Source organism: Phyllostomus hastatus, unplaced genomic scaffold (genome assembly GCF_019186645.2).
Source record: "Phyllostomus hastatus isolate PE091 unplaced genomic scaffold, TTU_PhHast_1.1 phas_contig_159, whole genome shotgun sequence".
Lineage (NCBI taxonomy): Eukaryota > Metazoa > Chordata > Mammalia > Chiroptera > Phyllostomidae > Phyllostomus > Phyllostomus hastatus.
The window spans coordinates 17,911,450-17,925,935 of NW_025333640.1; the positions used below are offsets into that span (position 1 = coordinate 17,911,450).

The 14,486-nt window shown below is 34.2% G+C and overlaps 1 protein-coding gene across 4 annotated transcripts in view; it reads right to left on the reverse strand.

Annotated features, from left to right (window-relative positions):
- Positions 1-14,486, reverse strand: part of FSTL5 (follistatin like 5) — a 542,283-nt gene that overhangs the window by 47,717 nt on the left and 480,080 nt on the right. For all 4 annotated transcript variants that reach the window (XM_045831808.1, XM_045831806.1, XM_045831807.1 and 1 more), the window contains one exon: positions 8,466-8,615. In XM_045831808.1, coding sequence (XP_045687764.1) covers positions 8,466-8,615 — 150 coding nt within the window. The remainder of the gene's footprint in view (positions 1-8,465; positions 8,616-14,486) is intronic.

Genomic DNA, 14,486 nt, shown 5'->3' on the forward strand with positions numbered 1-14,486 from the left:
ATGTTGGTAATTTAGTCTTACTGAAGTATTTCTTTCCTCAAACCTTTCCCTTCATTGTATCTATATTTTTGGATCACCAAAGTAATTAAGAGACTTCTAAAAAGACCCATTTGAGCATTTCTGAATCAGTACCCTCATCCTTTCTTGCTGGCTAGCTGAGTCATGGTCTTATTTTGGGAGTAGATGGGCAGCAATGTTCTGAAGGAAGGTGAACATCAGAGATTTAAACCAGTAACCAGTTCTATTACCCTTTGACAAATACAAGATTCCCAGCCTCTGCAGAGGCAAGGGTGGTCACATGGCATATTCTGGTTTATGTATTATAAAATATGACTGTGATACATGATTTTGGAGGATGATATTGCATTTTCATCAACAGCGACAAGAACAGGAGGAGCCCTCCCTTCGCCACGCTTTCTCTTTCTGCCTGTTTTGAATGTCATCACATGAGACTACTAAGCCTCAATTAGGAAAGGAAAACCCAACACTTTGAGGATTCAGCCAGAGAAAAATAAAAGGAGAGTGAATTCTTGATTATAATGAATTAGTGCACAAACTTAGAAAAACTAGGAAAAATTAGGAAGAAGGAAAGGCCAACACTTTGAGGATTCAGCCAGAGAAAAATAAAAGGAGAGTGAATTCTTGATTATAATGAATTACTGCACAAACTTAGAAAAACTATCCTCAGATTTAATGTTATTTGAAATAATGCAATGGCTTTAATGCTTAAGTCTGGCATTTTGTTAATTGTACTCAAATGCATGCTGGATGTTACATGTGCTGCTCAATAATTTTAATATACATATAGCAAAAAAGCCGTCATCCATCAATAATAAAGTAATGATTTCCTTTGATTTTTTTCATATTCTCCCCTTATCATGTTAAATTTGATCTGCATATGATTATAATGGTAAGCCTATTTCTCATGCAGGTTAAAATGGGATAATCTTTTTAAAATGCTAAAGATCAAACAGCTCAACACAAAAACAAAAGCAACAATAACAACTCTTAGTTGTTATTCAATTGTTCACACACAGTTATGAAAAGAGCAAAGGGTTTAAATACCTTTACATATTAGAGAACAATATGAATAAAAATGTCCAGCTCTCATAAGGTGCGGTTCTTTTAACCAGGCCCTTTCATAAGCACTGTCTTACATGGGCATACCGCAATCTGCAAGTTATATTAATGTCCACATAACAGAGGGTAAGGGAGCTGAGCTTTTGTCTCACCAAGTCATCTAGTCAGTTATCAGCAGGGCTGGGATTTGATTGTCTGTCTTCCTTCCCAATGAGGGAACCTCTCTACACATGAAAGATCATCCCTCCTAGTGGATAATTAAATTCCCGACAATGGGTGGATATGTCACCCTCCTATTTATGCCTCATGTACAAGAAATATTCTTTTATTTTTTCTCCTTTGGAAGACGGAAAGAAACTTATGGGCTTCAATGCAGGCAGCATCATCTGCATAAGCAGCACAACCCCAGTGAGGTGTGAATGAGAGACTATATACACCAAGCTCATGAGTGGGTACTCCCAAGCAGACTTCAAATCTTAGCATCACCACTTAAATTTAAATAATATTAATAATAATATCATAGGAAGTTACTACATTTTTCTGTGGTTTAGTTTCCTCTATAATGCAATGAAGACAGTAATAATAGCAACTTCAAAGGCTGTTGTGAATAATAGATAAGGTAGTAAATACAAAATGCTGAAGATGTGCTTGGCAAATAATAAACACTATGGAAACACTATTACTACAATTAGAAAAACTAATTGAACTAAAAGGTATTTTTATAAAAGCATCATACTGTTTCGAAGTTAGAGATGTAATACCCTTACTTAGCAAACGATAAAACTAAGACCTAAAAGAGAAAGTAAATAAATGTAGTCTTTGTCCTTGATAGATTTACAGGCTAGAGGGTGAAAGAACAAATTAAAATAACTTGATGCATGTCACGAAGTGAAAATAAGGACCAAATGCCATGAAATGTCAGAGGAGGAAGTAAAATACAGAATAAGGGATAAGGCGAGGAGGCAATGCCATTTAATTGAGCCTTAAAATATGAATATTTTTATAAGTGGAGAGACACACTATTTTTTACAGTTAACTTATGAGAAAATGTTCCAGGAGATTTGGAAGCAGTTCATGATTAATTGCTTTCAAATAAAGTTGAGATATATGTATTTGAAAGAGAAAAATATCAATCAATTTTAAAAACAACATCGGGGTTTTACAAATACCTGCTCAATGGTCTCACAAATTTTTGAACATGTTGTGTTTCAGCATTTCAAAGGTTTGGTATTGAATTTAGTTTATTTTGGTGTTCAGTTATAAAAGCACACCAGAACTGAAAAAGGTATGCAGCTCAAAATGAAGAAAAGTACATCTAACATATTTTATTTGGAAAATGTTTAAGTCTCAGGAAAAATCTGTTTACAAGTTTTCAAGTGTGCAGATATAACTTATTTTACAGAGGAACATTTACAGTGTTTTCAGCAAACAAAATCATATAACAATGACAAAAATATTTCCAAACACCCTCCTTCAGGATAATCTTGCCATAACTCAATTTTCAGTAATATATATATATATATATATATATATATATATATATATATATATATATATTTATGAATATCTATATACTCCTACATAGAGCATCCACTTTTGAAAGAGATAAATTACATGTTGCCTGTGTTGGATTTTACAAAACATCTGCTAGTATACTTTGGAAATTACTCTAAATGATCAGTCAATGTGAACCATTAGCTTTTGTAAAAGAGAAAGACACTATTTTTTAAACTTTTTAAAGAATTTTCTTTTCCCAGAGAAGTCTCTGTGTTATGAAATAGTTAAAGTGTTTCTCCATGTTTCATGTGAAGGACTGAAAAGATTCTATGGCTGCCGACGGTTCTCTTTCCCTCATGCCTCATCTTTAGGAGATACGACTGGGTTTGCCTTCCAAACATGGACCTTCTCTAGCACCTTTCCTGCTATCACTGTAAATGAGCCCCTATCCTCTCCAACATCATCATATGATCTCAGACTTCCAACTTTATGCTCATTGACTTTCTCAACACATTTGTCAGTGACTTTATTTTTTTCTTTGTTTGGTAAGCAGCAGACAAATCATGACACTAATCGGTTGAAAACATGATAGCATCTTTCCCATGTCCCTCAGAGCAAAACCTAAAAGTCCTTATAATAACTACTGGGTGCTACCTCGTCTGCCATACCCCAGGCTTCTTTCTCAAACAGCCTCCCCACTATTCTTCCTGTGATGTCTCCAGTCTGGATACTCTTAGCCTCCTTGCTGTGCATCCTGGGAGCCACACTTTGCCTTTTGGAAGGCCTTTCCCCCAAAACAGTCTTCCCCTAGGTAGCTCAATGTCAGCTTCCTCCACACTTACTTTACTCAGAACTCCCCTTGGTGAGCCAGTCTGACCACCCTATTTAACTCTGTAAACAGACTTCATCTTGTGCATTTCCCTTCACCCTTGGCTTTCCCAATCCTATGTGGCCTTCCTCTACCAATTTACTTTTTCCAACAAGGACAATGGGGTGGGGATTGTCTTTGGGAGCAAGGGTTGGAGGGTAGAGAAATTGGGGGGGGGGAGGAAATTGGGACAACTGTAAATGAACAACAATAAAAAATTTTTAAAAATCCCTACCTTACATATTATATAATTTGTGTTTCCAATATTATTTTTCTTTTCTTTTTTTATTCGTTCTTGTTCAGTTACATTTGTCCCTCCTTTTTCCCCATTGCTCACCCCTACCCTGCCTCCTCCCACAGTCAATTCCCCACCACTGTCCATGCCCATGAGTCCTCTTATTTTTCATTGCTTTTTCCATCCCATTGATTCTAGACTACAAGAAGTCAAGCTTTTCTGCATTTGTTTAGGTCCCTAATATAACCTACACACTTAGAACGATACCATGTAAATAGCCATACTCAGCATATAATTAATGAACCTCTAAATCTACTTAACTGGGAAAAGCAAATTGCAAAATTGTAAATGCCAAAACTTATTATTAAAATCATCATTATTATTTTATTTAATAAAAACCATTATATTCTTCACCAGGCTTATTATGAACATATTTTTAATAAGTATTTTTACAAATAACAATTCCTTTTATTTCATTGTCACAACGATCTTCTTTTGACGTGTGCACTACTGTTATTCCTTTTGTACAGACGACAGTGAGCAAAGGCTAGAAGCAGCTCCATTGATCACTCTGTGTGAATCTCCCACTTTCAACGTATCCTCACCTCCACTGTGTGTTACATCAACACTCAACACACAGATGAATTCAGGCCTCCAATATCGGTCAATATATTAAAGGTTTATACAATGAATTATGTTTTTTTAAGATAAAAAGAACTATGAACGATACACTAGAATTCCCTTCCCACAACTAGTCATCTTTCATTCCCGTGTGCTATGCGCACTCCACTTTGGGGTCCATTGAGAGAAAGAGAGAGAAAGGGATATTTCTTCTAACCACCAGCCATTTACCAGGGAAATTATATAAATTAAAAGACAGTGGGCAAGTATATATAATACCTAAACAAAAGATAAGTAGATTAAAAAAGTTTTGGTCAAAAGTAAGATGAAATAAATTAGATAGGTCTTATAAAAATATGTGATTGGAAAAAAGCATTCTATATATGCTGACCTTTCATGTCAAAATCGACCGGCTGAGAATGTTTGTTTATTACTCAGTATAAATTTGCATTTGATCACTGATATTATTTTGCTAGAAAAATTGTTTTCAAACTGCCTTGAGAAACCTATGGCAATGAGGCATTTGTAGCAGGTGATATCTACTCTCACCAAAATGAACAAAGAAGATCAGTTTTGACCCACTGAGTAATTCTGAAAGACTTTGTTTAAATAAAAGGTTCTGATACTATAAGTTGGAAATTTCTCTCCCTTATCATAAACACTGGAACTTTGTACATATAGCAGACCATGCTTGACCTGGGGAATGCCAGATAATTAAGCCACAATCATTCCTTCAAAGATTTATTGATTTATTAAATATTTCACAAATGTATTTCAAATAACTTAATATTTTATTCTTATAATTGATTAATGGTAATGATCTATATATTCAGGCCCCGGATTCTGTATTTCTTAACCATCCATGTAAGTATGTTTTTCTGAGTATTATATTATCATAATGAGTTAATTTCTTATTCTATTGTTTTGTAAAAATATGTTTAAAATATGCTATATAATGTAATAATGGTTTTTATTTTTTTGCAGATTTATAAACATAGTGGTAAAAATATTTTTTCTTTAATATTTTAAAACATTATTTAAGGATATAATTTACTTACACTATGAGCATTTTTCTTTTCTTTTTTGATTTGATCTGTAAACCTTAACTCCCTCAAAATCTCAATATAATCTTAGGCATATAAATTCATCACTATTTCCTGAGGGGACGAAACAAATATAAGAAATTAAAAATGCAAGCTACACTGGTCATGGACCAGATGTATCAGATTCTAGAAAGATGGCTTGTCCTGTAAGGTGAAATACTGGTAATAGCAACAAAGATACACAGAACTTGGGGTTTCATCTTGACATAGAGGATCAGTGTGACACAGCTTGTTTATCAGGCTGACAAGGAGAGTACCAGCTGGCTAATTAAGTGAACCTAATTTAAACTAATGATGTAGATTCTCAAGATAATGTGCTAATGGCTAGAGGAGACTGCTGATGATACTTAAGAATACTCTCGAGGTGTTAAAATAAGCCACTTCTGCATCCAAGCAGAACCTGATTTTGCTCCACAGAAGACAAAATAAGGTTAGTTGTTTACTAGTTAATCATTTATAGAGCAAAACGTTACTTGTATGATATTCTCACAAAAATTTTAATATAAAGAAAAGCAATAGCCATTTGATGTTTAAAGCAACACCAAGGTTATAGATCCCATTTAAAAACTATGACCTTTGACTTTTAAGCTGCAGATAGAAATGATATTGATGTGCCCTGGCTGGCGTAGCTCAGTGGATTGAGCGCGGGCTGGGAACCAAAGTGTCCCAGGTTCGATTCCCAGCCAGGGTACATTCCTGGGTTGCAGGCCATAAACCCCAGCAACCGCACATCGATGTTTCTCTCTCTCTCTCTCTATCGCCCTCCCTTCCCTCTCTAAAAATAAATAAATAAAATATTTAAAAAAAAGAAAAAAAAAAGAAAAGTACATGACTTCTTTAAAAAAAAAAAAAAGAAATGATATTGATGCATTCATGGAAACAAATACACCCTAATGGTAATAATTTATCAAGAGGCTTGCAAAATCTTATGCTGTCAAAAATGTTATTTTAATAATGAAATGTAACAATGCTGTTTAATTTCTTAAATACTTAGGCCTAAAACATACAGTTAACACCAAGTCATACAGTCAGCACATGCAAAAGAAAGTCAGAAACGTGACTTCTTAGGTAAGGTCAGGATAAAGCACTAGGGATCTGTTTTAATTGGGCTGAAGACGAGAGCTTGAAAGATTAAATGTAAATAAATATAGTGTTCCTTTTAAATTTTTTTCAAGAATAAGGCATTTTGATTTTGGACTTCACTACTTTATTTCTATTTCCATATTTTAAAGTTCTATAGTATTTTCTATCATGTTTGGGGGATGAGTAAAATTTAATTATACTGTAATTGATATCATTCATTGCCTCAGTATAATATCCTCAGATTACAAATAAATAAATAACCCAAAGTACATCACATAATCAGGAAGTCTAAGTTAATTTGGATGCAAAAAAGTGGCCAGATTAAGAGAGGAGGTTGTATTTTTACAAAATTAACTTTGTACTTTGCAGCTGACCTTAAGAGTGATATTAAAGGGATTTCCATCCCTTTGATATAAATAAAGTTTTAAATCACAAATGAAGCTTTTCAAATTTAGATTTTTTTAAGAGTAGCTAGGGATATTTCTTTAAATAGCTTAAAACTTAAATTACCTAGTTTATTAATTTATAAAACAGAGGGTTCAATATCTAAGTCTGTAAAATCTATCAACTGTTGTTTTTAAATTAGGAAAAGACTTGAAAGAATTAGAAAGTCTATGAGATGAAATATTTTCAAGTATAATAATACAATATTTAGGGTATTTATAATTCACTTTTAAGCATTGAGTCCTTCACTTCTGAGGACTAAAATTTATATACTTGAAGGCAATGTTTGGACAAATGTAAGAATGTGTTATTTTTCCTAGTAGGTAGTAGACTTACAGACGCTTTATTGAAAGAGGTCCACATGCTGAAATTACACATGGATACAGAAATCAAATTAGACAAATTCAAGGAAGAAACTATTAATTTTTAAAGAGAATCTAATATGATATAATTTAATTTTATGATTGAGTCCACAGCAAACCTGAAGTGGTGTCCCTATCAGAAAGAATACTAGACTGAACAAACCCAGTTGGAAATTTTTATTTAAAAAATAAGGTAATCTTTAAGTTTCCAAAAAATAGATTGTTGCAGAATTGCTCGTCATTCATCTGCTACTTAAGTCTCCTTTCCAAAGAGATATTCAGCAGCCCCTGTAATTCAAACCTTTTCCTTTCCATTGTCAGAAGGGCAACACTACACAACCTCTGTAGAGCTGTATGAGCAGCCTTATGACATACCCCTGTCTCTGCCTTTTTACTCCAAAAATGAAGTTCTCATGTTTTTCCTACAATAGGGATGTAACTGATATGTTATCCTTGCCACATACCATAAGAGTCAAGGGCCCAGATATTGGACCCTGACTGCCTAGATGCAAATCCTGCATGCCCCTTGGCTGTTGTGCGGCTGAGTTCAAATAGGTTGCCCAAGTTGGACAGTCTTGGAAAGACTGGGAATTCCAACAGGGAATGAAGCATTCAGTGGCTCCAGCCTGAATGGTTTTTCATAACCATGTCCATGGCAATATTTGCTAGAGGCACTTGTCTCTGTCATTGACCTAGGTACATATTAATACTTGTTTTACTACTATAGTAAATACCTATTAAGTTACTATTATCTAGCAAAGCCTTTCATTATCTCAGGCTTTGTTAGGAATCAAATGAGAAGACATAAAACCATTTCTGGGATGATAAGCAGCAACATCTTCATTGGCTTCTGAGGGGGACTCTCCTTGATCTAGGCAAGGAGAATAAGCAACTCTGAGGATGATTTTTGTGAAACTGGCCATGTTAGTATGACATGATCACGAAATGAAACTTTTGAAAACAAAAGATTTAAATTACTTCTTTAATTCATTAGACTCATGGAGCAGTATGGAAAAACTGTTTGCAGAAAATGCATATATTTTACAGTTTTCCAAGTAATGAAGCAAGTTATAAATTACAATCAAATGGCAAAGCACAAGTTACCAGTAAACACAATTAAACTACATTAAAGTAAATTTTTAGTCACTGTCAGAGGTAGGAATCATTCATACCTGCACAACTTTTTGGGACTGCACATCGACAACCAGGACTCTGTCCAAAGTTGGCTGTGCTACATAGATGAATTTGTCTTTGACATTAACAGCTGAGGCCCACACACATTTCTGAACATCGTCTCCTTCAGCTTTGGGGCAGACTTCATCCTATAATTTAGAAAATAAAACATAAAATGAGTATCTTAGGTGATAACATGGCACGGCATACTCTGGATAAAATTAATTGTGCTTTAGCACTTTTAGCATCAAATGTAAATATAATAATTGATAAATATGAGAGTTAAATCAATCAGAATGGTATATAGTGTGTATTTAAGCTCATTAAATGTTTATAGAAGTTAATGTCAGTGCTAAGTAGTTACTCAGAATGGTTACTCAATTTTTCTGTTGGGCATCAAGATCAAATTTTACAAAATCTTTTAATTTTCCCAAGCCTTTTTATTCTATTCCTTTACTCTAGAACTGCCTTCTGGTTAAATATTACATAGTTTGGGCTGGATAGTCAGCCAAAAATGAGGCAAAACATGCCTTCTATTTCTTCCTTTCCTGCACTTTGTCAACATGTGGATGTTGAAAGGATATGTAAGCCTTTGTGACTTGTACTGGCAGATGCATCACAAGTATAAGAAATGCCATATAGCTCATTATTTTTGTTTCTCGTTTTTCTTTTAATCACTGGTCTATTGGTTTCATAAGTCTTTCAACTTACTTATAGTTAGAAAAACCACTAAGAAGAGATTTGTTGAACTATACATAAAATATATGTATAATAATAAATTATTATTTATATGGTGATATAATGATAACACTAATAAACACTGATATTTCATTTGTTTTGTGATATAGGTCTGATCATTGACTACTGATATCTAATTTATTGATTGGTATATTCTAGTTAGTAACTCTTAAGTATAATTAGAATACTCTTCTCTAACTCAAATAAAAACGTTATCATTCATTAGATTCCATTTACCATTAACAATCGTAAAACAAAATCAACAAAGTTTTCATTATCAATACCACTAAGCATTTCTATTAATTTAAAGATCAAATTGACAATAGATAAACCACATTTGGCATTTGGTAATTAGAATGAACACCTCAACAGTGTAAACCTTCTCAGGAAGCACCGCCATAATAGGTGGTTTCCCTGTTCAGGTAAAATTTAGAAAATAATGTAAAAACCAGAGCAGTCTGGAATGAGAAATTCAGTATGTGCTCTGCTGTTTTTCTTCTCCAAATTTCAGATCTGATTCAGGGAGGACCTGGAGGGCCTACTAATTTTTAAAATCTAGTCCAAAAGTTGCCAGGTTCAGCCAGTGCACCACGAACATACAGCAGTAATATCTTCTAAACAGTACCAGCTGTTCCAGGCTTCCAGGACAAGAAACTAAACAAATTTAATTTAATTAAAAAAACCCCTGAAAACTAAACATCTAATGTGTGCTTGTGGTAGTGTTGGAGGTATGAAATTACCTCCATTTCTTGGAATGTTCCATAATCATTCTAAGATGACTACCAGTGGGGTAGTCATCTGACTACCGTCCATGGATGCTGACAAACATCCATGGCCCCCGAAGCAGGCAGAACAAAACTGGAGGTAGAAATCTGTCCTCAGCATACACCCAGAAAGAGAGGACAGAACTGCACTTTCATTTATCAGTTAACTGGAACATTCTTTTCTCTGGCTAATGCTTTTTTTCTCTCTTTCAGAAGTATATTAAGTGTCTTTGACGAGAACTTACTTTGTGAAAATTAAACATGATAGAAAATATGTAACTGAGAGGCAGGAAGAGGTGAGAAAAAAGAGGGACCTGAGGCTGATGAAAGGCCCAGAATACAGGGAAATTGTTTACAAGTTCTTTGCTGTTGTATAAAAGCTACCGATGAAATCTGCCAAAATACCAGAAAGTGTGAGTGACCTGACACATAACTGTCAGCCCAACGACTGCTGAACCAGGAGCAATTTCCACTCCTTTGTTTGCTACAAAACTATTCAACAGTAAAATAAATGGCTCTGCTGGGAATTATTTCCTATTTGTATGCTGTTCCCATAAAATGTCCCTGACCGGACTCACAATCATTTCTGCAAAGCCATTAAAAGTTTCCTGAACTGTCATCCTGAATTTTCTTTGCTTCACTTTATGTTATTATTTCTGATTATAGTCTATTAGGTCCCATTTTACCATAGCACTCTTATTTTTCCAGAGTACATAGATTAATATTTATTTCTGCAGATAAAAATTGTAGGGGAATGTTTTCACATGCATTAGGCATTTAATGGGATAAAAGAGAAGCTAAAAAATACCAGAGAAGCAAAATAGGATTAAGATAATACATACTGATGAGGGAAATTGTCAGGATTATATCAGATAGTATCATTAAATTACTTTTGATAGAAATGTATACTACCATTTAGAGTGAAAGGAATTAATATGATATTAGAAGTAATGAGGATGAGAGTCAATAAGAAAAATACAATTCTAGTTCATAATTAGAACTTATCTATATCCCTTTGGGTTATTTCCACATTTAATTATATATTTCCTCTGTATGTATTAACCTCTTCAGAAAATGTTAAATGAATACAAGATACTCACATATTACTACTGATGATGGAAGTTTGATTTAGTAATTAAAACAGTATTGATGATACTTGATTTGCTAAACATAAGTAGATCAAAGAGATGAATATATGCACTCCTCTTCTATAGTGATCTGTCATTTTTATTTATTGTATTAATTACCTACTGAAAGTCTTTTGCCCTTAAATCTCCAAATTCCCATCTCTCCTTCTTCTTCGCCCTTCTCCTCTTCTTCTTGTTTCTCCTCCTCCTGCTCCTTCTTCTGCACAGTACCCCTTTTAGCACATCTTGCATCATCCCAGAAAGGACAAATGTTATTTGTCACAAGTAGCTCCATTTTCTTTGTAACCAACCCAAGTTCCCATCATCATTCCCACTTCTCATCCTTCTCTAATCATAGATTTGTCCGCTGTCCTTTGCCTTTGGAAAGATCTGCCCTACATTTCATTTGTAACTTTATGTCTCCAAGTACTCAAACATGCATATTCTGCTTTATTTAAGAAGCAAACAATAAAACAACATGAATTGGCTTCATCTGCTTTCACTTCCAATCATGAATTTAATTCTCTTCAGACTTTACTCAAGCTGTCTAGGACTTTACTTCCATTTCCTGGTCTTTCACTGTAAATTGTTCATACTGCTGAACAAACTGGTTGTCATGATCCTGTCTTTTCCAAAGAGACATCTTGAAAAGATAGCAATGGCCTCAGAATTTCTCATCATTAGTCTTCAGTTCTTGTGGAAGCATTTATTGAGCACTTCCTTGTGCAAGATATTGTGCAAAGTTATGTATATAAGTAAAAACATGAATATGAGAGAATGCCTGCTAGTTGCTTATAATTTCTGCTGTATTTGGCTGTTTCAGATCATTGATTCTTCCTAAAATATTGTTCATTTGTGTAAGGGAGGGGCAGCAAACAAGAGCCCCAGGCCAGAGTCAACTCACTGCCTATTTTGATATGTGGCCCAGGGAAGGAGAATGTTTTTTGGCATTGTTGAAAATTAACAAAAGAATATTACTTCATGACATGTAAATATTATATGGGATTCAAGTTTATATGAATAAAGTTTTATTGCAACACAGCTACAACCATTTATTTAAATACTATGACTGCTTTCATGCTATAATGGCAGACAAAGACCATGGGGACTGCAAAACATAATATTTATTATCTGGACTTTGGTAGAATAAAATGTCACTGAACAGGAGTTCTTACCATAGTTACTTTAATCCTATTGGTTAAAATTTCACCAATAATGGCTTCTTATCTTTTGTTCTCCAATTGTGACTTCAAGAAAGCTAAACCCTGGACTTTGGTTTTCTGCTCTATTTCCTTTACCTTAAATTTCTCTGAGAGGTTATTCATTCTTATTATTTTATTATTATCATAGACAGATGACACCCAGGCCTTCCTCATTTGGTCTCTATCCACCAAAAAACAAACAACAACAACAAAAATGTTGAATGGGCAATTTGAAAAAAAAGACATGATAGAGGAAAGTGGTATACTATATTAATAGAAGGAGTAATGGTGATTCAAAACTAAATAGATAATAAATCAAGAACAGATAAAATATGCATGTATACACACATTACCACACATAGAAAAATAGATAATATGTATAATAGGTAGGTAAGAGATAGATAAATAGGTGATTGAGATAGATAGATAGTATCTATCTAGAGATAGATAATAAGGCTTGATTGCTATTAGGGAAGTTTAAAAACCTAAGCAGTTCCTTAAAATAACAGGACTATCAGGCAGTAAACCTATACATAGAACATAATTATAGTTGATATATAAAACATCCTTTCTATAAACAAAGTTTGAAAGTAGATTTAATAATCTAAAGTACTAGGCTTAGTTGGATGGGTAACAAAAGCACCAAAAAAGCAAGATAATTAAACATTAATAGGTTAGGGTTCTTTAAGACATAAAGAAAAGTAAATATCTGATCTCCTGCATAGCTTGGAATACAAATGCATTAGGTAATATAAGTAGTTGTGAATGAAAATAAACTGGGATTGGTATCATAATGAAGATACATTAAGTATGTAACAAATAAGGTGACCTAAGATGTATATGAGGAGGGACCCAAAAATAAACTGAATTATCCTCTGGAGGGTGGGCCCCTTGTAGTACAGGCTTCCCGCACTAGGCGTGTGCTCCAGAAACCTATGAGAATCAGCATACAAGCTAATGGTGTTGTGAGAGAAAGCATTTGTTTGGCTTCAGTGATTTTTTTTGATGACTTATTCAACGCCTTTGCCCATTTCATGATGGGTGATTTACAAGTACACCTGTCCACACTGCACTGAGTGTTTGGCAATTTTTGACCAAAAACAGCATGGTCCCCATGTCCCACCCTTTCTATTCACCTGATCTCTCCTTGAGCGGAGTTTTGGTCTGTTTGCTTGTTTCCCTGGATAAAATACATCCTGAAGGGAAAATTTTTTGCTGATGTGGAAGAGGGGGAACAAAAAATGGCAGAAGCACTAAAAAGCATCAAAAATCAACAACTTCAAATACTGTTTTGAGCAGTGGGAAAAAAGGTCTCAATAGGTATATTGCATCAAATGGAGACTACTTTGAAGGTGACTGAAGTTTAAACATATAAGAAAAAATACACAATATTTAATAAATAAATTCCAGTTTTGAATGGTCCAGCTTTGTACACCCAGTTTGGGGATAAACTAAGCAGCATTGTTGATTCACCGAAGGGTGGTATGCAGACCCTCCTGGATAGGTGCTGCATTGCTGGAAATGAATATTGAGTCAAAGGGGAGGGTAGGCTTTGATGTTTTGATAAATACATAAACAGAAGCATTTAAGTTGGAAATGGTTTCCTCAGGAAATACATGTTTAAGTCTTTCATCCAGAATCATTGAGAAACTGAATTCTAGAGCAGTATGACTCAAAATGTGGTCTGTGGTCTGTGGAAAGGTACCAGTTGGCATATCATTTATTACTAACCTGGTCATAGTACAGAAATTAAAAATAACCATTTAGAATCTTTTAGAGCAATTTGATATTGCCATAATACCCATATGTATGCTCAATGGACCTATACCCTTGAACATGATTTAGACTAGTCTGGGTCTTGTCAAGCCTGCCTGGGGGGTATCACAGGATGGAAACTACTGGTTTAAAAAAATAGATTGAGCAAAACCCAAAGTGATTCTTTCCCACAAAAAAGTTTAAAAAGCACTGATTTGAGTTTTCTAGCTCTCTCTCTTTTAAAATAGCTTTAAAAAACCCCAAAAGTCATAATTTGAGCCTATTAGATAAATAGTAAAGTGAATAATAGAACACAGGAAAAAATGCATTTATCAAATGCAATAGAATGTCAATAATTGTTCACATTGAGGTTTGTTCAGTTTATCATGAATCAAGGCAAATGAAACAAGGGTTCTTTTGTACTGGATTGGAAT